This window comes from Trachurus trachurus (assembly GCF_905171665.1).
Source record: "Trachurus trachurus genome assembly, chromosome: 5".
NCBI lineage: Eukaryota > Metazoa > Chordata > Actinopteri > Carangiformes > Carangidae > Trachurus > Trachurus trachurus.
Window position 1 is genome coordinate 30,741,729 of NC_139896.1, and position 26,932 is coordinate 30,768,660.

The 26,932-nt window shown below is 42.3% G+C and overlaps 2 protein-coding genes across 3 annotated transcripts in view; both read left to right on the forward strand.

Annotated features, from left to right (window-relative positions):
* park7 (parkinson protein 7) overlaps window positions 1-26,932 on the forward strand; it is a 339,990-nt gene that overhangs the window by 268,659 nt on the left and 44,399 nt on the right. The window lies entirely within an intron of this gene.
* The window catches only part of pax7a (paired box 7a), a gene marked incomplete at both ends in the record, with an annotated part of 44,633 nt that overhangs the window by 5,839 nt on the left and 11,862 nt on the right, over window positions 1-26,932 (forward strand). For both annotated transcript variants that reach the window (XM_083971603.1, XM_083971604.1), the window contains 3 exons: window positions 16,094-16,293; window positions 24,447-24,612; window positions 25,039-25,232. In XM_083971603.1, coding sequence (XP_083827729.1) covers window positions 16,094-16,293; window positions 24,447-24,612; window positions 25,039-25,232 — 560 coding nt within the window. The remainder of the gene's footprint in view (window positions 1-16,093; window positions 16,294-24,446; window positions 24,613-25,038; window positions 25,233-26,932) is intronic.

Below are 26,932 nucleotides of genomic sequence, written 5' to 3' on the forward strand. Positions count from 1 at the left end.
GAGAGGTGTGTGGAAGTCAGACAACCTAAAGATCCAGGTTAGGAGGGAAGCAGGAGGAGGAAGCTGGCTGTGAGATGCTTCATTGTAACCAGAACTTTGTTCCTAACATGTTTGGAAAGCGTTATGGTCTCCGGGTTATCATTTCCCACATTTCTGTTTCTGTGTGAGCAGAAAAATACCTGCAAGGTTTGTACATTTAGGCTACGTCATGCGTCAAATATGCAAAAACGACATTTTATCCTCCACTCACAGGTTCACTCGTGTTTTTCTGCAGAAACAAAAAACACACACAAAACGAATAATTTGTGCTGTTATTAAGGATAAATCGGCCTCCAGAGATGGAAAGTGTGAAAAGCTGCCCCCTCCGTGCCTTTCCACGTCACAAACACACATGCCGGGCATTGCGCGCACGCACGCACGGACGCACACACTGACACGCGCACACTTTCGTGCACACACAACCCAGTCTCTAAGTGTATGGTAATATAATGTAGCTATATTTCGGGTCTAAAGCCGTGCTGAATGAGAAGGACAGGGGAATGAAGCGAGAGACCACTTCAAACAAATCCATCTGGAACAGTGTGTGAGAGAGATTCAGTGAAAGTATGGGGAAGTTATTTAGCTATTAATAACGTTTTTTCCTCAGGCATTGAGAGTGACTCCATCTGCACTTTCTCGCAGCTATTTGGCTGGGTGGAAATTGAGGGAGACCCAAATGTTGGGCAGAGATAACATACCCATCATAGCCCAGACCCTGCGCTGTGCTTCACTGCATTAAACTCGGATTAACCTCCCCTGTCCCCGCAGCCACTCAAGCCACATTTCACTGGAATTTACATCGGTAGGCCTACATTTTTTTTTATATAAAGGGGGCAGGAGCTAAAAGACAGGACATAATCGATAGTAAAAAATAAATAAATAATAAAAAATAAAATTAAAATAATAATAATAAAATATATAAAAACATTTTTTATATAAGCTATAGGCTATTTTAACATTTGCAGTAGCTAAACGAATTAAATGAATAAAACGTGCAAACAATAATGGACTAAAACTAATTTTAATAGATTTCTATTTTCACCTGCTCCTGGTGCTCCATTTGCTAGAAGTCAACTACTGTAGCCTAGCCGTCTAATGTTAGCCTACCCTCAGCTGCGTCAATCTGATGAGCTAATTTGGGGTATTTCTTCGCGTCAGAAAATACATCCACGGAGTCGAGCAAGTTCGGTAGGCTTTATCACACTACTTTTCTGAAGTCTTTTAATTTTTTAGGATATATTTAGTTGCACTGCCATGTTTGAATTTAAATGTCATTTCCTGTGTTTCTTGTAGCCTACAGTGCTGCTTTGATGATAAAGCCTAGCTTGTGAATTTGCTACAGGTGAAAGCTAACTACCTGCCGTCGTCCTGTTACGGTTGTCATAAACAGGAGCAGGTTGACATGTCTCTGGTTGGTGGTTATTTATCATATCATAACCTTTAACAGCCACTCGGTAATTGAAAGACTTGAAAATAACATGTAGAAATAGTTAGCACATTAACTCCATGGCTAGCTTAAATAACGGCTAACTTAGCCTTCTTTGGTTGTCAAGGAAAGTGTTGCTTAGTGACGGTGTTTCATAGGTTCCTCGGTGTTACCTGAGATGGTGTGACAAATGTCTATTTTGGCCCAAATAATAGACTAAAATTGTTGGTATTATTGACTATTTTACCTGTCAATTGAAGAAAAATTATACATTCTAAATTTTCTCAGGCCTACAGGCTTCTACAGCACTGAGCAGGCTGTGATGAGAGAGCATCAATCATGTTGTTTAGGCTACTTTGTTGTAACATTTATTATTCTGTTTTGGTGACTTTTTTATTTATTGATGTCGGCTATTTTCAAAACTAGACAGCACATTAACTCTAGGTAGCTAGCTCAGAATCATATGGTGTTGCTTAGGCTAAAGACTGACTCTCCTGTTTAAACAATCAACCAATAGGGTGTAAATGGTGTGACAAATGTATGTAATTCAAGTAGTAATGTGCTACCCCTGAACAGAAAGAATTAAAGTATATGTTTATTAATTTTGCTAGGGATACTAGGATACTGAAGTGGCTTAATATGAGCACTACATGTAAGCATTTTAGGTCACATTTAACAAAAAATTGAATTTGGATTCAAACATAATGTTTTATTAGCTGTTATTTGCTATTAATGACATATCGCGATATTTGATGGTAGAGCCACTACCAGTGTAGCAAATTAGCCTATTGGTTCCAGCAAGGTAACACGAGCAAACCATGCAACATAATAACATGAAACCCATTGCTTATGAGTAATGAGTAATGCATCAATTTTTAAGGAGTGCAGTTTAAGCTTGTAGGCCTACCAAACCGGAGAGACATTTCAGTGTCAGGAGCTTTAAGTGTCGACAGCATTAGGCTAAGTAAAAAAAAAAATGGAGTAGGCTTAAATTCATTCTGTGCTGGCATTTGACTTTGATCACATCAGAAATATTCATGGAAGCACAAACACTGGCTCTGCCACCATTATCCAGGCTGACAGTGATACCTCTCAAGGCTGTCTATTAATTAAAGTGGCGCTTACCATGTGGGACGACTCCCTATCTGGGCACAAAAATGGTTTTTCCATCTCTTGTGGGGCTCTTGAAAAGGGGCAATCTTTCCTCTCCAGCTTCTTGTGGGAAATTTAACAGTGTACAGAGGAAGACATGGGGATTTCTAGCTCATTTATAAAGACGAGTTTATAATCCTTTCCTGCTTAATAACTTAAAAGGATTCAATTTCTCCCCTCATTTATGGGGTTATGATCACACATTGTTAGAAGCAGATAGTAGCATTTCAAGGTTAACATTTCCTGCTCGAAAATATCAGAATATAAGATGTAAGCCCATAGGTGCCATTTGTTTAGCCTGCAATTCTCCTCACAAATGCTGATAGGCCTATTTTAGATGTTGTTACTGTTAATGTGATAACAACGAAGAAGCTGAGAAAGACCAAGTTGATAAGATGTCTCTATGCCACCGAGCATTTTAAAATGATATGATATTTAATTATAGCATATAATTTAACCATCGAGAATTAAATTCAGTAGGCTTATGTAGACTCTGAGGATTGAATGTCTGGTTGGGGGTCTCAAACCATACGAGACAAATTAAAGAGGAAGTGTTGCCCTCCAGGTATCCTGTCACAACAGTAGGGTGCTTCAGCGCGTCTCCCATTTCTGTCTGTGTTTTATTCCGCCAATTTTCACTATGGGGCTCCAGGATCATGTGCTGTGCCTGCAGGGCTGTGGTCCAAAATAAATAGAGAATCTCAATTTTTCATCTTCTGTTTTTGCTCAAGTTGGACTTCCCTTTCTCTCTCCCTCTTTCTATGTCTAAGACACACACTCACAAAAACACACATACACTCTCAGCCTTAACATCAGCATCACAAATTCATGTCAACAGGTGTGGGTATTAGTAACAAAAGGCGCTAATAGGCAGGCTGAATTATGTGTAACTTCATTGTTCTAATTGCTGATTAGTTTTATTTGCTACACTATTTGATGTAGGTGATGTTTTGATTTGTTTTTTCCAAAAGGCTGGGAGTTATTTTAAGTAGCTAATGTATCTTTAAGGTGTTAATTTAATTTTCTAGCTTTATTTTGTAGCAGTAATTTTGTGCCATTGATGTAGGCTGATTTGTAAAGGCTATTGTTGTTTTTCTAATTTACCTTTTTTGACAAATTTTGTGTCATTTTCAATTTTGACAGTTTTTGAAATATTTCACCTTTAAATTTAATTTATTTATGATCTTACTCTTTCTTTGGCAAATGTCATTAACAACTCTAAGTTTTATACTGCAGACTAAGTCTGTTACAATATAGCCTTTAATATGTATAATACATTGTCCATTTTGTTTGCAGTATTATATTTATGCTGCTGTACATTTTTTTAAAATTATTATTACTATTTTTATTATGATTATTATTATTATTATGTCAGTACACTCTCAGCCCACCAACATACACTTAAACATTTACATTTCCACTTTGAGCGTTAATGCAGGCCTATTGCCCAAATTACCAGCGCTTTGTTTGCGGTAATGTTTAATTGGCTGGAAGAAGATGAATGAGTCTGACAGGAATCAGCTGTCCAGAGATTCCCCTGTGAGTTTGACTCGGAAATCATAACCTGACCAGCTTTTCCTGCTCTGAAACCAGCTCGTTGAACTTGTCACATCTAATTAGGGTGTTAAAACGCACCGAGTGCATCGGTGGGAAACAGTAGGTGGTTAGTCCGGGGCAGCCAATGAGGCCTTTTTGGGTCAGATGGTGCATGGGTAGGGTGTGTGTGGTGCGGGAGGGGTGGATGAGCAGCGTGGTTGGGTGGTGTTGTTGTTGAATTGGACTGCTGCGGGCTTTTATTTCTAAGCAGGCTGCTTTTTTTCCGCTATTACTTCAATTATGGCCATCCAGCAGGCTAAACAGGCCAGTCTGCATGGGCTGTAGCCTTGTTTTAATTAGGTATGAAATTAATTAGAGCAGACATCTATTAAAGACTTTTAAGTTTGGCTAATTTTTTTCCACAGAGTTTAAAGGTATAACAGTGGATTAATGGCTTACAGCCAAAATTACATTTTATTGCATCCGGTCATTTCTGTCCTGCCTCACTAACAGGTGTCAGGCAATCTCTGACTGAATGGAAAAGTAATATTTAATATACGTTTTCTCTTCCTCTTACAATATTATGTCATTATTCAGAAATTCAAACTTTGAAATTTGAATCCAGACATTTTCATTACTTCCATCACGTGTCCACAAAACAGCTTTTTGTCATTTTACAGTGACTAAGGTCCAATTTCCGCTGCCTTACCTCCATTCTACACTTATATATTCCTATATCTAAGTTTGTAAACATTTTTTTATACTTATTGTGCTGCTTAAGTCGGCTTTAGCTTCTGTGCAAATGTGAAAATACAATTGTCTTCGATAGCCATTTTAAGAGGTCGCTTTCTCTTTTTATTGAATCCTTTTTTTTCTTGTATTAGTACAAAAAAGCCCTGTGATGTCTGACAGCCTACTCTCACCATTGTTAACATGAACAGCCACTAGAAAAGGACGAGAGAAAGAAGAGGGAGGAGAAAAGGCCCTTCTGTTATTTTCTGTCTTGAGACTTGCTGCATAGGCTATTCAGGCAAGTTGATGAACTCCTCCAAAAAGTTTATTAAGGGGCTGCAAAACAATAAGAACTAAAGCCTTTGGGTGCCTGGGCAGACAGTTTATAAACTAGCTGCTATTGTGCCTCAAAGGCAGATGCATGAATACTTTTCAATGGGGCCTTCAAACTGACACGATCAGGCTGGACAGCAGCAGTTTTAAAGGGAGAGAGGGTGCTTCTGCAGCAGCTCAGAATTAATGTACATCTGCAAAGGCAGGGGGAGGGGGAGGAGGAGGAGGAGGAGCTGGGCACTGTCTGCTCCGGCCATGCTTTCCCTTGGGCTTTACACTGTGTGTTTAAATAAACACAAACTAAAAGGAGAAATATAAATATGTGTTTGGGTCAAAAACCACTTCCCTACGCCTGCAAGTCCTCTGAAGAATTAGAAACGTGGCCGTGCAGCACAGGATCTGCATTAGTGAGTTATGTTTTCATGTTTATTTTTTCTCAAAGAGCACAGGTTATTTTCAAGAGAACTCCAGAAAGTCTGTCCCGTGAATCATCATGAAAGCAAATGGCTTAATGCGCTGCATCATAATTTTTTTCCCACTACAACTAATGCTATATTTTGAGTGTGGAAATTGCACAAGCTGTTACGTGCAGAGTGTGACAATTGGCGCTTCCTGTTAGTGCTGAATTTTAAACAAAAAAGATTCCAAATGCCCCTGATCATTTCTGCACCTAAAGCAAAGACAGAAATCTGTTGTATCCTTGTGGCTCCACTGTTGATATATTTCTTTCGATGGGACACACTGGTTACGCACACTCAAGAAGATACATTATTCCCCTCCTTTTCAGCAGACAATAGACTGTCACTCTTCATCCCTCTTCCCTCCTCTGTTCCTCCCTCTCCAGCTTTCTCTTTTAGTCCTCTCAGTCTCTGGCTCTGTGCCTCACAACATCAGAGGGAGTCCAGTGATTTGTGACCCCAGCAACCCACACTTAATCTCGCTAAAGAGGGGGAGCATCCAGTTTGCAGCTTGGCGGGCCCCAAATAGACCAAGCCTGCTCTGGCAGGTGTCAACATTAGCAAACAATTGGTCCCCAGTCCCATGCCCCATACCCCAGTGCGACACTGAACCTAAACTATTTGAGGCGCACTGAAAGAAACCACATAATAGGGAATGTGGAGGGGAGGAGAGGAGGGGGAGGACAAGGGAGAGATTACACTCTCAGACAGCTATTAGCAGGGATGAGGCTTTTCTAAACAAACACAAAAAAAGAAGACGATCAATACTGTGTTAGTTTACCAAGTGGAGTCATCATTGTGGCTTTGGAGTATTTATTTTCTGCTCCATTGTTTTTCTCGACTTCTCAAACGTCTGTGGGCAGCATTGGCAATCCAATTTAGTTTTGGAGGGGGGGGGGTCCCTGGGAGGGCTATTTCTTCTGGCGGGTAGTTGTGTGTTTGCGCTTGCAGTGGGCAGTTCATTCATAGATTTGGGCTTGTAATGAATCCTGATTGGTGAGTATTACCTTCAGCATAGTGGACAACGACTGGGCTGTCCAGGGGGAAAACAACACTCAGGGATGACAGAGCTCTGCAGCCCTGTGGGATTTCAAGTCCCTCTACTTCATTAGACAGGAGTGTCTTAGCAAAGAGAGCAAAGGAAATGGGAAGAGAATGGGTTGACATGTGGACTGTTGCTGCTCTCGAGTCAGTATGTGTCTTGACAAGAGGGCCAATGTTTTTTAAAGGCCATTTATTTATCTCTCACTGCTGATTCCTCGCCATGCTACGAGGAGAGACAAGTGTTCTCAGTGGGGGAGATTAGTTTCAAAGGTTTTAATGGAAAAACCTATAGTATTTGTTATCAGACAGAAATCTCATTTAATTGCTTTGAGATTTCCTCTTGGCATCTTTCGGCTTTGCGTCTGGAAAAAGAAAAAAAAACAAGGTAACATCGACTGAAACAAGCGTCCCGCTGCAGTTGTTGTGCACAAACCATTAAAGAAGCTGCCATCATTTTTCTGCAATAAACAAGCGTAATTAACTGACCTCACGACCTTTACAGACAATGGTGGCTGTTGTCAGCAAGCACCAATAACAATGTTAACAAGCAATAAACTGATTGTGAGCATTCATGGCATCGCAGCATCACACGCCATCGAAAATAAGCCCCAGACACAGACTCATCAGATTGTATACTTCTCCCTCTATTGTCCCTGTAAAAGACTGTAGGTTCTGGGCTTTGTCTCCACTAGGTGAATTGCCCAAGGGGACAGACAGTTTACAGAGTGATTTCAGCTGTAAGCAGTGTTTAATTAAGCATGTAATTTCATAAATTGTCGTCATTTTGCCTCATAAGTTTTCCACCAAACAATCCATTGCTGGCTCACAGGGAATAATGACAAAAACCTTTAAAACAAAATGTGTAAATGGTCCACCAGTAATTCAGCAGTGTATTTAGGCGAGATATATCATGCATAGTCACCTCTCATTTAAGTCAAGTAAAATTTTAAAGCAGAGAAGTCTTCTAATAATAGGTCAAACTAGTTCATTGCTGTCTGTTTTTATTCTGTTGAATTTGACAGTTTGCTTTTCAACCTTATGAAAGAAAGTCTTTATTCTAGTGTTTATTGGTTGCTTTTTCAACATCTCACATTTTAATAGGGTTTGTTTTATTTCCATTATCTATTTCAGGAACATTAAGCCAATTGGTGATTATTTAATCAGTTGAGAAGTGGTCAACTGCAATTATTATTATTTCTCTAAACCATTGTCTGCATAGCATTTACATTTTCCTATTGTTAAAGTTTTCTCTGTGTTTTGAGGAGTGTAAAATAGATGGTATAGTCCAATTGAATTCCCTGCCTGCCTGAGGTAATCTTGGGAAATTTTGAAGATGGACAGTCTAATAATGAGCAGGACTTTTGGCAGAAATAGATCTTTGTCTCGGTGATTAAGCCATTGTTATTCTGCCAAACAATGAAGCTGAAGGATCACAAAAATTAGTATAGAGTACATCAGGACATCTCAGGCTTTATTATGTCCATGTTAAATTGTGCAATGGATGAACAGGTCAGAGCCACACAATTTATTGAAAGAAATGTAGTTTCCTCCAATTCGCTTTGCCAGCTAGGGTTGTCAAACTCTGACAGCTGGCACTGATCGGGACAGTGTGTTGCATTATGACCATCCACATGGTTACCATGGAGCTGCATTAGAAAAGACAAAAAGCATTTCTGCCTAATTTTATTACAATATAGAAATAGCCCACATAATGTGCAACAGTAATTACGTTTAGCACAGTGTGCCCGTGCTCCCCCTCAGTGATGAATGAGAGACACTGACCATGGTCTGCTAGTTTAAGAATCGCCATTAGCCTATGCTACTTAACGCCAGAACATTTCACATTTTATGCTCTTGATCTGCTTCGCCGCTGAAATATTCATTTGTTTTAATTGTGCATGTTTTTTTTCCCCCGTACCCACAAAGACAATAAACATGTTCCCTAAGTGTTGCGAATCAGAAATGTGTTTTTTCCCACCAAGTTAAAATGTGAAAGCAGTTGTCCAAACAGTGGGGTGGAGCTCCTGTCCTAGCCGACAAAATAACAACTTCAAATGTTGTCCCCTATTTTCAACTAATGGGCTTATTTCTGCATCGTCAGTCATTCTCTCCTTGGGGAATATGTAGTCTCAGTATAAAAAGCTTTGCTACTGTGCCACATTACAACCCCTCAATATGGAGGGATCTCAGAAATTAATGCCAGCACTGTAATGCTTCTCTGTGCCCAGAAAAAAAGCTCTCTACAGGAAATATTCATTTAATTTCCAAACATAAAAGGACTCTTTGGTAACAGTTTGTTTACTTACAGTCTACTCAAAGCGAACCATATAATACAGTAGTATAATAGTTATTTTAATAATACATTAAACGATTTCATAGTGAACACGGAGATTGTTTTCTGAACTATACAAACCTTACATTTACCTATTAATTAAACATCAGACATCAAACACCAGACGTTTTTTTTTTTTTTTTTTTAAGCTTTGTTCGCATGAATCTTGAGTTTTTATTAAAGTTTTGATCATTCTCCACAACTCTTCCTTTTTTCTTTTTTTTTCTTAGTGTCCTCTATATCACTCAAACTTTTCCACAATATTTGCTGCCCAGCCTTGTCCAGAAAATTAGGAAACTTCCCTTGGGCACATAAAAATGTCCGCTGTGCATTCCTATACTGTGCCCAGTAATCTCTCTTTGGCTTTGTTGAGAAAATGATTTGTTCCTCCAGGAGACCTCGGCTCATAGCCCTGAGACATTACTGTTTGATTTCCTGCGTAGGTTTTTAGAGCTTTTTGCTGGGGGACCGGGACTCTGGCTCCAGTGCCATTTGGCAGAGACCCCCATGGGCTTCTTTTTACTTTCTTGTGCTCTGTTAATTTCATTACTTTCGCTGTGACCTCAATTAGCAAAGACTGGAGCTCAGGCAGTGACATTCTGCTCCGCACAAGAGGAAGAAACCTGGTGTAAAGCTCGGTCTTAGCGGGGAAGTGAGAGGTGGCAACAGTCTTCCTAACAAGGTTCACATTCAGTATCCTCTGAAGTCTTTATGGGTGCATGTGGCTCTGTTAGATCCTCTGTAATCTGTCTTTGTTCTAAAAACTGCCACAGTGGAAGACAATAGGGCGATTTAGCAAGTAAATTCATATATGCTTATATGTAAACGTAGGATTTTGCTGTGTTAGAAGAGTAGCTACAACAGATCCAAAGAAGTCTTTCAGAACTATTATTTATATTTCAAAAATAAATGAACAGCGCTCTTGAGAACATTTGCCTCGGCCAGAAAAAAGTATGTGTGAAAGCCAAAAGCAACCCATCATATTGTCACTAAATTACAAGTTTTAGTTAGCAGTATATTAAAGAAAAAGAATCCCACCCTTCAAGCCCTTCACGCTTTCACACTCAGGCAGTGCAGAGGCATGGGGAGTCAATATGTCAGCGTTTATGGATGCCCTGCGGAGCTGCACAGGGCTGTCAGGCCCCTATTCATGCTCTAATGGCCCCCTGAGGAGCTCGTCTCTCCCGGCTGAAAAGGCCGGGAGGCCCAGTGGACGCCCTGTTGTTGAAGGTGAGCGTGCGCTCTCATGGACGCGCCGCGCCTTCATCCATATGACAAGAGCCATAAAAGAGCATCGCTCTCGCTGCTGCTCCCTCTCTGTCTCCTCTGCTTTCTCTTGCGCCCTCCCCCTTCCTCTCGCTCTCTCCCACTTTCTCCCCACCTCAAACAGAGAAAAGGGGGCTAATTGTTTGTTGTGAGAGCCAAAGATTATAGAGCCTCCCATCTTTCTTTCCTTCCTTGCAGTTTTTTTTCTTCCTCTTTTTCAAGCCCCCTACTCCTTTTCTAAAGAATGTGATTCTGTCCGAGAGACAAGGGAAGAAAAGTATTGGAATTTTCCTGAGGAATGTTGATGTAAAAGAGTTCTTAAACTCTGACACCGGCAGTGAGAGGTTGTGTGTTTGGTAGCAAAAGCGAAGCGGCCTTTTCTAGCGTTTTCATCAGGTAGTTGTTGAGTGGTTTTGAGAGGTGAAGTCTTGGAGAAGTTTGGATAAGCTACTACTTTTTTTTTTTTTTTTTTTGCAGAACAGGATGTGTGCAGAAATTTTAGCGCTCTTGTTCGCTTCCCCTTCTCCTTCTCACTTGTCCCATCTCAGCGGATAAATTCTGGGATGAGTGCCCTTGGCCCTCAACCACCTGCTGTAAACTGGTAATGACATGATAGGCATGAGACAAAGCTGAATCCCATGACATCTGTCCATAAAGGTGAGCTGAGAATGATTTTATTTTAGATAGGGGGGGATTTTTAATGTCCTTATGTATAGTTACACATCTCATCCAGATTCAATTTCAGCTAAATGTCAAATTACTGCCCAGAGAAGGTCACTGACAACCAGGAGAAATTGATTATGCATTTTGGCATGTTACCAAACGGAGTAAACAGTTAACTTGATTTCGCCACGTATGCAGTCTTTGTGCAGATTGTTTGGTACTGTGTGTTGATCTAAGTGTATAATATATACAAACAGATCTGAAGCTTGCTGAGAGTCTGCTCACTTTGAGAGTTTTATTTTTGTTTGTCGCTAGCAGGGAGATAACTACAGGAAAAGATTATTCATAGAGAATTTGTCTTTAAACCATTCTGGTTATCGCTCTCGTCTATCTTGTATTCACATAAGGTTCCTATCTCAGATACATCCTTCGGTAAATGCCTTGAATCACATGCCTCCTTTAACTTGGCAACCCCTTTGGGATGAACAGGCAAGTGCACGAAGCAGAGATGCCGCACCATTCTCAGAAAAATGCAAATTGGGAAGTTGTTAGTTATTTGATGTTGCTGCACGATCCCCCCGCCCCCGAAACATCCCTCCACTCCAGTGTTGGTGGTTGAATTGCATGCAGTCCTGGGGACAGGCAGGGCTGTTTATATGCAGGCCTGGAGCAGCAAAGACAGCACAGAGACAGATGCATGTCAGAGATAGCAGATCCCATCTCAGGCAGATGCCTCTTATCACAGGCCTGTTTGCATAATTAGGCCTTTTGATATTCACCCCCTCTGACTGACAAAAAGTATAATTGCAGTATCAACTACGACAAAAGGTAGGCACAAAATAAACAAGTCAACATAAATAGGGAGAAAAGATGCGGTGTTATTTTTGTCCTGTGGGAAAAAAGAGGGAGGAAAAAACACCATTTTTAACTAAATCTGCTGTCAGTCACAGTCAACTGGTGTGACTCGGTGCTCAGAGGCTGGTCCTGTGAATGCCTGCAAAACACAGAGCGTGAGGCCTGATTGTAATTATGCTGGAACTAATATGCTTTTCAAAATGAGCCATTATGAGCTAATGCTGCACTGCCAAAGCTCTGTCTGTTTTTGTCCCTCTGTCTTGGATAGTTTGTAAAGGTATGGCTGATATTGAGGCCATGGGTTATGATATCAGAGGCAGTCTGTCTAGGATGAGTACCACTTTGCTTAAAGCTAATGCCGCTCACAGGTGAGACGAGGGATTAAAACACCTGACACCTGCACCACTGCAAAAGTGGGATTTGCAGGATTTTTTTTTTTTAATTAGACATTCTCATTAAAATGATAATATTCCTCTTTACTTCATCTTTTGCAAAATAAAGCTGCAGGTTTTTTTTAATGCATTCTGTTTATTGCATGTATATTGCTTCTTTTCTTTTTCTACAGCTTTTTCAGAATAGAGCTTTTTTCATTCCTGTTATAATTCTTTTTTTATATTAAGATATGGACATGAAATTGACATTTTTCAGATTTTTTTTCGGGAATACAGTTTTCTTCATGCCGATGACAGTAATGTCTCATGATCGCTTACTTCAGGGACCTCGATGTTGTTTTTCATCCAGAACTACCACACGGTATTAGGTGTCCGGATGCAGTGTTTTCAACAACCTGGTGGACATGAAGTTTATTGCTGTTGTTATGCATCATAAATCTGCAACCCTACAGATCACTTGGTTAATTGCCGGTATTGAATGGACAGCTGCCTGTTAAATCAGCATTACCTCAGCGTCTCGGGGGCAAACGTGGAGGACCGGAGAAGTCCGAGGGGGTGGGGGTGGAGGAGGGGGAGGGCTGGAGGAGTAGGTGGGGAGGAGGAGGGGGTCGATACGAGGAGGGGTTTGAGGAAACAGGGTGATGATGAGGATCCCATCTGCCTGCAGTCTGAGGAGTCTGTCTGTGAGGTCAGCAATGGAGCATCAGGGGAGAGAGCAGGCTTTAAACCTCAGAGTAACCTTAAAACTATTAACTAGCAGCACAAGTCCTTCAAAAGTAGGAACACTGTTTTATCTAAACGGTCTGGTCAGACCTGGTCAGAATTATTAGAGCATCATTAAAGCAAAGTCACTCCAGGGTGAAGGGACGTCATGTTGATCTCCACATCTGTGGTGTTCATCTTCGGTGCAGAATCGCTACGTAATTGGTTAACCACTTGCAAAACACATTGTATTTTATTTAAAGTAAAGAAGTGAAGAGGTAGTTAAACCAGTCCCTAGTGCGCTGTTGATGTTTGTTCCCCCATAATGCAATGCACAATTTTTGCTTTGTCTGCGTGAAGCTTGATTAGAAGGTGTATTGTAAATGAACTGTAATTTGATTGACATCTGACTGTGTAAGTTAGTTTTACGTGGCATACAGTTCTATAAACTATTGTCTCTGTTGATAAAGACTAGCCTCAGCCCTGGAAGGCGATCACTCTTCATAACAGTGGCATTAAAGGTCAGCGATTGATCCTCCTCAGCTCCTGTACTGAAGCCAACTCTTTGTAAGTCATTACAATTCAGGTTAAGGTAGCCAGAGTTATCTTCAGTCTCAATCACTTACCAAGACAAAGCGACGTGTAAACCTGCTTAAGTCTTATTTATCCTGGGCACAATTCGAAATCAATATCAGGGAAAAAGCTGGGAGGGCCCCTGGAGGAGAGTACACAGCAGTAATCATGCCCACTGGATGGCCCATAATTAGATTCTAATTGGATGATAACTAATGAGACAAGGCGTGAGTGGGTTTATCAATATCCCATGAACCTTTAAATGGAAATTACAGCTGTCATATTATGCAATGGGCTAATCAGAGTGTACCTTTTTTTTTTTGCCTAGCGGGCCATTAAAGAACTGACCTGTGAGGGGACACAACTACACAGCAGCATGAAATTTACAGGTTTTTTTTTTTTCTTATCCAGAAAAAGTAATGAAAATGCCTTTTTTGCTGCTTGTGCATAATGGCATGAATTTAAAACTGTTTTAAATGATGACAATAATGGAGGGACTAGTCCTTTATTATAACTCCTCTATGCATTTACCAGAAATCTGTAGCAGATACCGTCTTACATCAACATGGATAGCAGCCATGTGTTTTTATATGTTTTCTATCATCCACTCACCAAATGTAGTCAGCATATAGATGAGTTTTACATCCAAGCCCAATCCCAGTTGGCCCCATGCAGCGTGTGCCATTTTCCATTTTCCCTCACTCATTACAGGCAGGGGCTGTTGACCTTGTGCTTCTGGTTCATGTACAAGAGCAGATGTGTTGGCTCTGCGCGGCGTAATTGAGAGCAGCAGTACATGCCATTGTCTGTGGAGGTTTATCAGTCATTAGCCTGATAGCATGCTAAATGTGACACTGATTGGCACGGCGGTTTACTCGCAAAATAAAGTCCGTCAAAGCGGCGCAAACAAAGGGGAGGAAACGAAAATGATTTGAGGAGGAGAAGACTTCGATATCTTCCTCAGGGCCCCTCGAGTATATGAGTGTGACTCCGGCTGCCACGTCTCCCCCCCGTAGGACACAGAGGTGACTTTGGAAAGTGATCTGTACACTGCTGGGCTGGTCTCAAGTGTCGTCATGGCAAGTTACCGGGCAAATGGATATACGCATCCTCATGAAAACCAACAAAGGGATATGTGGCGTATGTACATATTCAACTTTGTATGTTCAAGGGTGTTCTGCAGCGGAGTGAGCCCGTGCTTCAAGAATCAATCTTTATTAAAAAGGATAAGACTGAAGAATTGATTTAATGAATGCGGCCTCATGTCCTGCGGCCACATGTAATCCACAGAGAATCATTGAGCATGAGCTCAGGGGGACAAAAAATGTTCGTAGAAGACTCATGGAGTGGCCTGTAATGATAGTCTCCATATAATCCCATAATTCCTTGTTTAATTAAACTCTGGAGCTGGCCTTGAGACTCCGCCAGCTCTGTTGCTCTTTTGTTCTCACAGTTGTTATTTGGAGGCTAGGTTTGAGTATTCTTTTGTCCACTTATGTTGAAAGATTTGACTGGAGTGAGCTTTAAACAGACATCAGAGCGGTAAAACAACGAATTAGACGGCAGGAACTCACTCAGGCGAGACATTCAGGTAAGCATTATAGTTTTCATTTGAGCTGAATAGCAAAGGGCCACTGTCAGAAGCAGAAATCTCTTCATACACCCTCTTCTTCAATATCTCCCTTTATTTTCCCTCTCCCACACTTTCTGGACTGTGCATGATGCAATCCAACTAGGCCTGGAGCAACACTGGCACATCACGCCGCCTTGTCAATGTCTCAATGAGGAAATTATGAAAATGTGAATTTTATGACATGAAATGAAAAGGGCCATGTAGTTTGAATAGACATGCAGAGGAGGTGAAAATGATGCAATTTTCTAAATTCAGTTATAACGGTAATGTGCAATGGTAATGCGTATTTGCTGTCAAAAATTTCCCTGTCGGCCTGGATTGTACAGCTTTGTGCTGTATCTATATTCCTCGAGCAAAAATTCAGCTTAGTTGAATGCCTAAAAAGTAATGTAAAATATGTTCTAATTCATTTAATGACAGCAGATGGAAACACATGGGACTGAATGGTTTCGGTGTGATATTGTGTTCTATTTTATACACTTTGGCTGCGCTATGTATGAGCAGTGTGCCCTGGGCCAATGAGAGAGAAAAGCAGGGTGAGGAGCAGCAAGGTGGCCTGTGCAGATTAACCCCTCTACCCACGAACACCCCCACTCCCCCTCAGCCCTCTGCCTTCACAGCCTCTGGGGCCCCTTTCAGAGGCAGGATTGTGTATCAGGGCCTCTTCTATATTAAATAAATATCCTCAGATTAAGATAATATTCTCCCAGTTGTATAGCGAGAGAGGAGAAGCTGTCATTTGAATCCTCTATGTCGACAGTCCCTCGCCTCTCGACAACAAAAGAGACTCCAAAATGCAGATAATGCTGTTAGAGCTAGTTTATGATCAGTTTCAGTTCACGTCTGATGCTATTTTTTACACCACTTCAGTTAATTCACACAAAAAAAACTCCTTAACTTGTTTTCATTCCATGATCACACACAGATGGCCCTCTGTCCCTTTTCTCTTCACCTCAGGTAACCGCACAGATGACGGTTCAGATGTAGATTCGGAGCCTGACTTGCCCCTGAAGAGGAAGCAGAGGCGCAGTCGCACCACCTTCACAGCTGAGCAGCTGGAGGAGCTGGAGAAGGCTTTTGAAAGGACACATTACCCAGACATCTACACCAGAGAGGAGCTGGCTCAGAGGACAAAACTCACAGAGGCGAGAGTGCAGGTCAGAAACAGTATAGTATACTAGGAAACACAGATGGACAAGAACACACATTGTTCTGTAACAGGCCGGCATGGAAACACATCTCTCGTGGGACCGTGCCAGGCCGAAGGTTTCTCCGTAGCTTGTCCATGTTTATAGGTGAAATTTAATATGATTTTTTTTTTTTTCATTTAAAAACGCAAACAACCACAACACGGTTTTCGGGGCGGTGCGTGGCGCAGTGGTTAAAGCAGCCGCCCCATGTAGAGGCTACAGTCCTCAACGCAGGCGGCCCCGGTTCGAATCCCGCGTCGGGCAGACCTTTCCTGCATGTCATTCCCCCTCTCTCTGCCTCCCCCTTTCCTGTCTATCTCACTATGTACTATCAAATAAAGGCAAAAAAGCCAAAAAAAAAAAAAAAACAACAACACAGTTTTCCAGAAGCACTGAACCTACTCATCTGGATCATCAGAAAATTCAGATTTCATTGGAGCTGCTTGGTTATCAGAAAGTTGCTCCAATCAAAACTGTTAGTGAGAATATCCAGAGTAACTGGGTCTAGTGAACTTAAAATACAAGTTTCCACTACATTTTTTGCATTGCTTTAAAAACCAGTGAAGAGTAAATAACTTTTACCTCCATAGTATTAAGGTAGAAGCATAAATCTCAAAACATATACGATCACAGGTAAGTGAGGAGACATGCCGCAACACTTTGAGAGTATCCATCCTTTAAACGCATGTAATTAAACATGAGCTTAACTTTTTAAGACTCCACCTGTCAACATATATAGTAGCTCGGTCCTGAGAATCACAGAGCCACATATCTGGTTCTTTCTCATGCAGCCAGTTGTTACAGGCTCACACTTGATGACACTTTGTTCAGGCCTCACGGGGCAAATAATGTAATTCCCCTAAACCCTCCTCTAAAAAAGTATGACACCTGGCTGAACTCACACTCACTCGGTGTTCCTTGTGAAAATAACAGCATTGCTCCTCTTTACCTACAGAGAGATGATGTATTCATCTGTCAGGAGGACGCTACCCTTCTTTCCGTACTGCTCGGCGTATGTAAGGGAGTTTCGCTGCCTACCATTAGCCTTCATGTTTGAGTGTTTTGACAGTGATACTCCCCATCTTCACACCTCAGACCCAGGAATCTGTCTGACAGCCTGGATGCCCTGCAGTCGTATGTAAGATTGAAGGAAGATATGTACAGTAGAGTTACAGCAACAGCTGTTCCTCCAAAGACTGAGAGAGGGGGGAAAAAAGAGAAGAGGAGAGAAAGGGAATGCATTCCTGATGGATTTCTCATTTCGGCCTTTGGCCAGGATCTCATCCCATCACTTTCAAGCTCGCCGCTGCTTGTAAAACCCTCCACATATCACACAGGGTTCCTCATCCTCTCTAGGGAACCTATGCCCCGACAACAACATTAATCAATCAACTGCTTGTAAAAAAAAAAAAAGAAAAAAAGAGAGAGAAGAAAAAAAGGTCTGGGGCACCGCTCTCCTCTTACCGCAGTCGTTCACACTCCCTCTGAACCCCCACAAACTCTTCACCGCATGCTAACTGTTCATCACACCACAAACATGCAGTTGGGGTAACTGATTCCACACATGTCTTTGTCCATCTTGAAGCCCCCCAACACGCACGGATGTCCTATATGTCTGAGTGTTTAATGCCTCACTCAAGGGAGGAGAAATTCATCTCTTGTCTGTTATAAGGCAATTTATTCTTTTTTTGTAAGTGTGTGTGCATGTGCGTGCGTGTGCGTGAGTATGTGTGTGTTTGTATAAGAGGTTAATGTGGACAACAGAATGGAGAACTGAAAGCTACATCAATAATCTCTATGGAAAATCTGCTCTAACACATTCTGATAATATTAATTTAGAAGTAAATTCAATTTTGCATTTTACAGATTCGGTTCCAACTTTCTCTAATGTTGTTTGATTTAGCTGCACAATTGCATAAACCTGATTTTTTTATGGTAAATGCCATATACAAATGCATCAGTCTACTGCAATTCACAGTCATCACAGAGGACAGTAACACTTGAGCTTTGAAAGAATAATCCATGGCTGTATTAACACCCATGTAGGGCCTATTTATGGAGACTGACAAAAATATCTAAACATGAAAGCAAGAGAAGAAAGAAAACACGGAGTGACTGCTGTCTCTTTGCTGTTAGATAATAGACTTAAATGATGTCATGTGAAAACCTGAGGAATTTGAGTCATGGCTATAATTTGTTAATGCTGTTTTCCTCATAATCTAATTCTTAAAGGCTTTGAACGTCTCAAAAGGTCAAGTCAAACTTAATTTTCAGAGAAGGTTACGGAGAAATAGGCGATGGTAGCCAAAATAAATAATGCCCAGAGCTGCGCTGCAGTTTGGTGAGCATGTTTGCAAGAAGATGTGTGTCTGGAGCTTTAGTGTATGAGTCATTTTCCCAAATACATCTCAAAGAATTATTGAATTTCGAGTTCTTCAACCACTGAAATATCAACATTTTACCCCTTCTTCATGAACATTTAGATAGGAAAGATAAACTAAATGTGGAAATGTAATGGTTTAAAATGTGTGTTTTCTTCTGGTGTGTGCTCGTATGTGTTGTTTGCATCGCAGCGTTTCTGAAAATGTCCACCAGCTGGACTTTCACATAGGTGCCCAAATGGCCCATCACAGGGCAGGAGAGAGGAGACCCTTTGGCCTGAGAGCAAAGCTTCTCCAGCACAGCTGCAATGACGCATCTTCCAGATGTCGCTCAGAGACTAATCGGTGTTTGGGGCTGAGAAAGAAACTATGGGCAGGGGGTGTTGGAGGGGTCTCACACCCACACACTCATATTTTAACTTGAATTTGTGTTCACGGTCATGGTTCACCGCTGCCCATTTGTCATTAAACGTGGCGATAATGTGGAAAGTCTTTTCTTTTTTCAGGTCTGGTGCAGAAGGTAAAGTGCACTGGTGGGGTGCAAAGCATGGCTGCAGCGGTGCTCAACCATCGCCGACCCAGAGCTGTGTTGTAAATTAAACGGCTAGATTCTTGTGGAAGTGATGAGTGTTTGGCTTAGCGCTGACTCACAACCTAAACTCATAAACAGAGCTAACTCCCTTGTGTGTGCCCTCGCCTGCCATTTTAAGACCCCTTCACCATCCATCTTTATCAGCCCCGCTGCCCCTTTCAGCAGAGCTACCAGCGCTGCTTCACCACCACCAGCCTCGCAATGGTTTTATCACCCCAACTGACAAATTGCGGGATATGATCCATATCTCTCAGCAATTAGTTCCAGGCTGTCTCAGTGGGAGGGGATACTGCCAAGTCTACCTTCAGCATAGGCTCCGCTGATGCAGAGTGCGCTGCCACTTTCCATCTGATAGCCCCTCAGTTTTAACAGGAGCAGGCGGCAAAGCCATCCATGAGCTATTAGAGAAGAGAGCAGCGTTTGTGTGTCTGCTCCCTGTGAGGAGTGGACCAGGTGGGGGTAGCACTGAGGAGAAAGTGAGAGGAGGGAGGGAGGGAGTGTGGGGGGGGTATGTGCGGGCAATAGGCAGCAGACTGCTGTAAATCAACGATCACAGAAGAAGCAAATTACATTCTCCTCTATTTAGACTGAAGTTTTTAAAGAGACTGACTCCAGAGTCTGGGCTGAGGCTCATCACGCCGCCGCCGGCTCGCTTTACCACATCTGTCACATAGATCCTCTTTCATTACCAATAAACATTCTGCATGTAGCTATTATAGTTAGTGGAATCTAATAAGTTATAAGTATTGCTTTTTACAAAGCGTGCAAATCAATTTAGGTGAAAGTTTCTCTCTTTATCTGTGGCTTGTGCTGGCCTGTTGATGTATGGAACCGAGCGCAGGGAAAACACCTATGTGGAGCCTGAACCGGCGCAGCCAAATTCACACTCAACGCTCATGCTCTTAAAACCGGTTTTCAACTCAGCTAGTCAGAATATAATCCCATAGGGAGGTTTCAAGAGGTAATACACAGTTTCCTGATTGTTACAATATCAGTCAAGTACCAGCGGCAAGAGAGAAAATCACAATGGAGCTGAGTGGTGACAACCAAACCCAACAGGCAACTGTATTCCCGCCAGTATGGGTTTATGTTTCATAAAGGAATAAATAGGATTTGTGTAGATTGTACGGGAGAAATTGTTGCAATGCATCAGTGTGAATGTTCTAACAGTTTCTTATTATTAGAATTTAAATGACTTTGGTACAGTGCTTCTGTACTCCTGATACTTATCAAGCTAATCCCACTCTCCTCTCAAATTCACACTCCTAGCTACTTTAATTAGCATAGTGCCAGTCTGGAAGGCAAGCAGGGAGGGAATCAGAGAGAGAGAGAGAGAGGGGAAAGAAGAGGGGAAGGAGAGAGGAGAAGGAGGAGGTGTGAGGGAGGCAGGGAAGAGAAGGGGAGGGGAGGGGGGGGGGGGGGTATTGCGTGGTATGAGACAGAGGAGGATTTGTATGTTGAGGCTGGTTGCATCACCCCTCTGTGTTTTTGTGGATATGAAGTCAGCAGCACATTTTGTTTTGTCATTATCTCGGCTCTCGGTATTCATCTACCGAATGTTGCAAATTGGCTCCTGAAAGGCGTCACACATTCAGTACTTGTCTTTGACAAAATAATTCATGGAGGATTGTCTGAACGGGGGGAATTCTGAAATATGAGTGATCCTATTTAAGAGAAACAACATAGAGAGGTTTTTTTTTTTTACTGCAGTGCAGTGTCACGCGTTTACAATGTTTGGAGCGTGTATTATCACTGATCAGCGATAAGAAAAAAAGGCAAAAATGCCTCTAGATCGCTAAGGAATCGATTCTTTTGGCTGACAGTGAATGGAAGATTAGCGACAATGAACCCGTGCAGGCAGCCAAACTTGAACCGGAGACTAAAACGTGTCACCGTACTGAATCGTACTGAATGTTGTGGTTGCAGGTTTGTTATCCGATTGCAGGTTTGAGGTTTGCATCTAAACCCTCTTCTGGTTGCGCTGTGGAACAACCTTCACCCTTTGTCCTCCTCCAGCTGCGTCTTCCTTCAAGTCTTCCTCTTTTGTTTCACAAGCCTGGGCTAAGCTTGACTTCTAAGATGGGTTACTGCTCTTCTACCACCACCCCGCCCCCATCCCTCCTTCCCTCTCAAAACTTTCTCCACAATGATTCAGAGATGCAGCGCAGACGTGTCCAAGTGCACTGGATGCGGGGAAGCCTTTTAGTCCGTGACAACGAGACAGAAGTGAGCCACATGAATTCGGCTGTACATTTCTAGGTAGAGAGGGAGACATGGAGGAGCGCAGCAGCTCTCTGTGCTGCAGAGAATTAAACCGGATTGGGGGAAAAGCAGAGGAGAATCTGTGGTCCAAGGTGACTTTGTGATCAGGTTCCAGAGCGGAGCCTCAAATCCTCAGCTTCAGGCTGTGTGTTAGTTTGTGTGAGGTGCACGTGTGTTTATGCGCAAGCGCGTGCTCGCGACGTATGCATGTTTGTGATGGCGTATGGGCACACGTGCGCATGTGCATCACCACTTGTGCACATGTTTATCCCAGTCTGTGCTGACAGCCTGATGACCGCTGGAGAAAGCATTCAGTCGGTGACACGCGCTCCTCTCTTGTCCCATTATACAGTGTTAAAGTGGACACAGCGCACCTGCATCTGTGGACAATGACAGTACAGCTGCAGCCAGTTCCTGTACATTTGAATGAATTTTGCAAGACACAAAACAAAAAATGATGATACCAAACAACTGGAACTGGTAATGCGTTTGTCTTCCCTCCAGCGTTCTGCTAGTAGCAGCTAGAGCATGATCTTTGTTATTTATGGTTATGTTGAGCCACTGGCAGCATTTGGTCTCTATTGCTTTAATACTGGAACAATCAATGGTGACTTCTTGAAGCTATTAGACTTAAACAAAACCATGGTCTTTTTGGTTACCACAGATGGGATTCAGGATTTGGTCCCATGGCTCACGCGCCCTGTGGTCGTAACCCTCTGAACAACTTCTTTGGTGTAGAAAAACATGCACTTCCTTCCCTGGAACAAAGGTTGCCACTGGACATAACACAACCACTAATTACATTTCCCACAAAGAAAAAAATAAAATAAAATGTCATAAAACCTTTCAAGGAGGCTGGGTCAGATCAGAAGGGAAACACCTTTCCAGTAGTTGTATGACTACTGGTTTTAAGAAGTGATGTACTAACAGCTAATGAGTGAGACGTTTTTGAAAATCCCTGGCTGCCCTAATTTCAATTGGAAACATAAAACTAGCAAAGTGATTACGATTAATTTAAACAGTCTAAATTTACATTAAATCTACAGTAAAAAGCACTGTTACTTTAGCAGGGAAATGTCTGGTATATAAATACATGTGCACTGAGAGCAAAGAGAGAGAGAAAAAAAACGACTTCAACATTTAAGTGTTTTTTGTCTGCCATGATGGAACACCTCCTTCCTAAGCTTGGATGACAAAAGGGGGAAGGAAGTGAAAGTGAACATAAAAGAGGGGTGGGGTGAGTGGATGAGGTCGGAGGTGAAGTGGCACTGTGGGGTGGGGTGAGGGGGAGTGTGTGGAAGGAAGGGGTGTGCCCCCCCACTCCTCCCTCCCCTGGGCCAGGCAGCTGTTTGTCTGGCCCAGTAGGAGCTTAGTTCAGACCTTGGACCACGCTCCACTACATCCCAATGGCAGAAATTTCACTGGAGCCACACACCACATTTGTTTTGGAATATCTGACGGAGGGATTGAGATGGGGTCTTTGGAGGCGATTGGGCTTGAGATAAAGATTTCCTGTTGGTTTTCCAGTTGCGTAATTGAGGTTTCGCCCGGCACAGTCGTCGCCTGTTGCATCCCATTTTCTGTCTCATAAGCTCTCCCAACTAAACTCCATATGAGCTAGAAAAAAAAGGGGGAAAAAAAAAGTCACTTCGCAGAGGCAGTTTCTGTGTGGGGAAAAGAAACCACATTCAAATGAAGATCTCTGTTGGGCTGAGATCCCTTGTAGGCCTATACGAGTTTATATGTATGTTTGTGTGTACAAAAAAAAAAGAGGCAGTCCCCGAAAGGCAGCGAGTATGTCGCTGTGTAAGTCCCCTTGAAAGTGTCCCTCTTTAAGACCTGTTTAAAAGGGACGCCCCCTCTTTGTGCCCAGTGTTCTCAGTGGCGTATGGAGGGGCTTTTGTCCCCCTCTTTCATGTGTTCTCACAATAGCCCGGGCCGTTTGAAACACAACAGTAGATGAACTGCGCTGACAGTGTATTAAACTCTGATGAATTGCCTGTGCGAGGCATAGATCAATGTCCTTCAACCCTTAGCACACAGTGAAGCCCGGGCCTTGTCTTGGTTAAATGGAACAGGTTGCTGGCTCTTTTCAAAAGCCCCTGATTATATTCGTGTTTTGTTGAAGCAGAAGCCTTTTTAAAATGTGTAAATCTTTGCAGTTCAAAAGAGTCCTATTTTTCCCCCTTTTCATTCAGGCAATTGACATTGTGTGTCTGCGCTTTAGTGCTGCTCACTTTGCGAGCGTTTTGCTGTTTGCGGCCTCACGATTCTGCGTCTCCACTCCAAAGTGAAAACACTTTTCTTCAAACTGACTTTTAAAGCTTTAAAACAACCAAATTAAAGCTGCACAGTCGCACCAGAGCAGCTGATGTTTCCCTGCCATCTCTACTGTGAAGAAGCGATGGCCCCCTCTCAGAGCCTCTAACTGTTTCCCAAACATAGCTGAGATGCGTGATGTGGAGACTGGTGGCCTACCTCTGACCTTTAAATGACTTCTCCTCTCTGAAGGAGGCTTAGGGCAGCCTGTTTACACAGATCACAGCTTCAGCCACTTAAGAACAACAGGGACAGACCACTGAGCCTCTATGGCAGCTCCCACAGGGACTACTGACTCTCAGCTACCACCAGCACCACCACTCACATTAACCGGCAGATTAATCACAGGTGGCAGGAGCCTGCCAACTCTGCAGAGGGTCCTCTGCAGTCAAATGCTCACCGCACAGGCATAAATTGAGTTTTAGCGAACGTAAGATAAAACAAAACCAATTTGAAACCTGCAGGATTTCAGCGTTCAAAGGTGAAAATGAAAAAGAAAAGAAAAAAAAAGGAAGAATTTCAACTGTGAAATTGTGTGTTTTATGAGACTCTCATTTCCTCCGTAGGTGTGGTTCAGCAACAGACGAGCTCGGTGGCGTAAACAGGCCGGGGCCAATCAGCTAGCGGCCTTCAACCACCTGCTTCCTGGAGGATTCCCACCCACGGGCATGCCAACCTTACCCACATACCAGCTACCAGAGTCCAGCTACCCCAGCACCACGCTATCACAGGGTAAGGCCGCACAAAGCCGTTCCATCTGAAACATACAGCATGCTCCCAGTTAAATCTAATTTTGTTAGATTGCATTAGTGTTGTTTATTTGGGGGTATGTCATCCATATGTTCATGTTAACAGCATTATAATTATATATGAAGTATTTGCTGCATATAAGAGCCATGCAGCAAGTAATTATCTTTACAATCACAGCTTTGTCACAGTGGGACAGAAACAGGCCTTTGCTTCATATTTGTCCTTTGCAACATTTTAATGTAAAGAGTAGAAATTGGTAAAGAATTTGAGGGAAGAACATTTGACGGTTGACCTCTGAACTCCCAGGCTTACACTTTGAGGTTTCCTGTTGAGCTTTTGATATTATTTTTCCTGGATTTGTTCTTACCTGGGCACTTTCTGTGTGTGTGTGTTTTTTTTTTATGTCAGAGGGCAGTACATTGCACAGACCCCAGCCCCTGCCTCCATCCTCCATGCATCAGGGAGGTCTGGGTGCTGACAGCAGCTCTGCTTACGGCCTGTCGTCCAATCGCCACAGCTTCTCCAGCTACTCTGATACCTTCATGAGCCCCTCAGCATCCAGCAACCACATGAACTCTGTCGGCAACGGGCTCTCCCCACAGGTCAGTCCAGATATGCCACATCTATACGTTCCCTCTATAGGTGCTGTTAACACTCTTCCTCTTCCTCCTCTCCTCCTCCCCCTCCTCCTCCTCCTCTCTCTCCTCAGAATATGTAATTGTATTTGACTGAAATTAAAATTCAGAAACAGCATGTTCAGCAAAATAACTGCCAGTGTGGGCTTTTATGTTCGCCTTCCAAAGCCCTGGATTTATTCTAGCTATTCTAAATTGCTACATTTGTAAAACAATTGGATTAACATCAACAAATTAAAATTCATCTTGATAGTACCGCAAGTACTCAAGCTGCTCCAAACAGAGGTTTTTCGACTTTCCTGGGACATCTAAATCCTTGCGCTGTGCAGTGAGAACACATGCAGATGAAATAATTAGCTAAAGCTTATAAATGTAGACCCATAATCTTCTTCACGTAATTGTCTGCAGCTGGAAGACTCCAGTGCTATGTGCGATTTTCTTCTTGTCTCCACTATATGATTTCCAGTGTGCAGAGTGACGGAGGTGTCGTCCTCTCCACATGTGTGTTTTCCTTTCCTTCTGGTCACTTCACCTGCTCTCATACCCCCACTTTCCTGCTGCAGTTTAAATCTGTGCAAATACCCAAAAATATCTGTGACTTCTGAGCCGTCTTAATGTGTAATACTGTGTGCGCAGGTTATGTTTGCTCCCTTCCCTGCTAAACGCTGGATTTCACATGTTAACCTCTTTGGACACCTCCCCTAATGAGCATTTAAATGCGACTCTATGGTGAGGGTTGAGCCTTAAGTAGCACAGAATGAAAAATGATTTGTATTGATGCACATCGTGTGTACGGAGTGAATTATACACAATTACCCATCAATACTGGCCAGTCTTGCCCACCCTCACCAACAAGATGTGGTTAACAGGCAGAAAATAAGATTGAAATGGTGTGTAAAGAGTTGAAAATGAATTTCAATGCTGCATTTGTCCACAATTACCCCGTCGTTCACACGTGTTTTATTGGGAGTTTTTTTTTTTTTTCTTCTTCAAATATTTCTCAAAGCAGATTGGAAACATTCTTGGTATTACCCTCTTTCTTCAGAGAAGAAAGAATTAAGGATTTTGTGACAAAAAAGAGATTTTCTCTCCTGCTGGAGCGACGGAGGATAACATGGAGGCTCACAGCGTGTTTGATTGTTAATCGTGGCACAGGGGCTTTAACTGCTAATGCTCTCACTGCAAACCTGCACAAAAACACCAGGAACATGGAGTCGTTTTTTTTTCTTTTTTTTCATTAATGGCTCTCTCTAATACTGGCATGGGGTGCACTGTCGCTTTCTCTGCCTCTCTGTGCAGGCATTCAAGAATGTGTTGGGATATTAAACATTTCCTGTCATAGTGAGGATTAGAACAGGAGCCTTTGGGCAACTGTACAGCATGGATTTTCAGTATTCAATTACTCTATCGAGTGGTTTTTGACGAAAGTCTTTATCGAAACCCACCTGAAATGCAATTTAATTTTTTTTTTTTAAGTATTTTATTTTTTTCATTTTTTTTATTTTATTTTTTTCATTTTTTTTATTTATTTGTTGCAGGGCATATGCATGTGGTGTGGAGTGGTTTTGATGTGTCACACCATGTTTGTCCTGCACAGAATTGAAATGTATTGAATGCATGCAGAATGCTATGTGGCATTCCTATCAGTCTCTCAGCATGGAGATGAA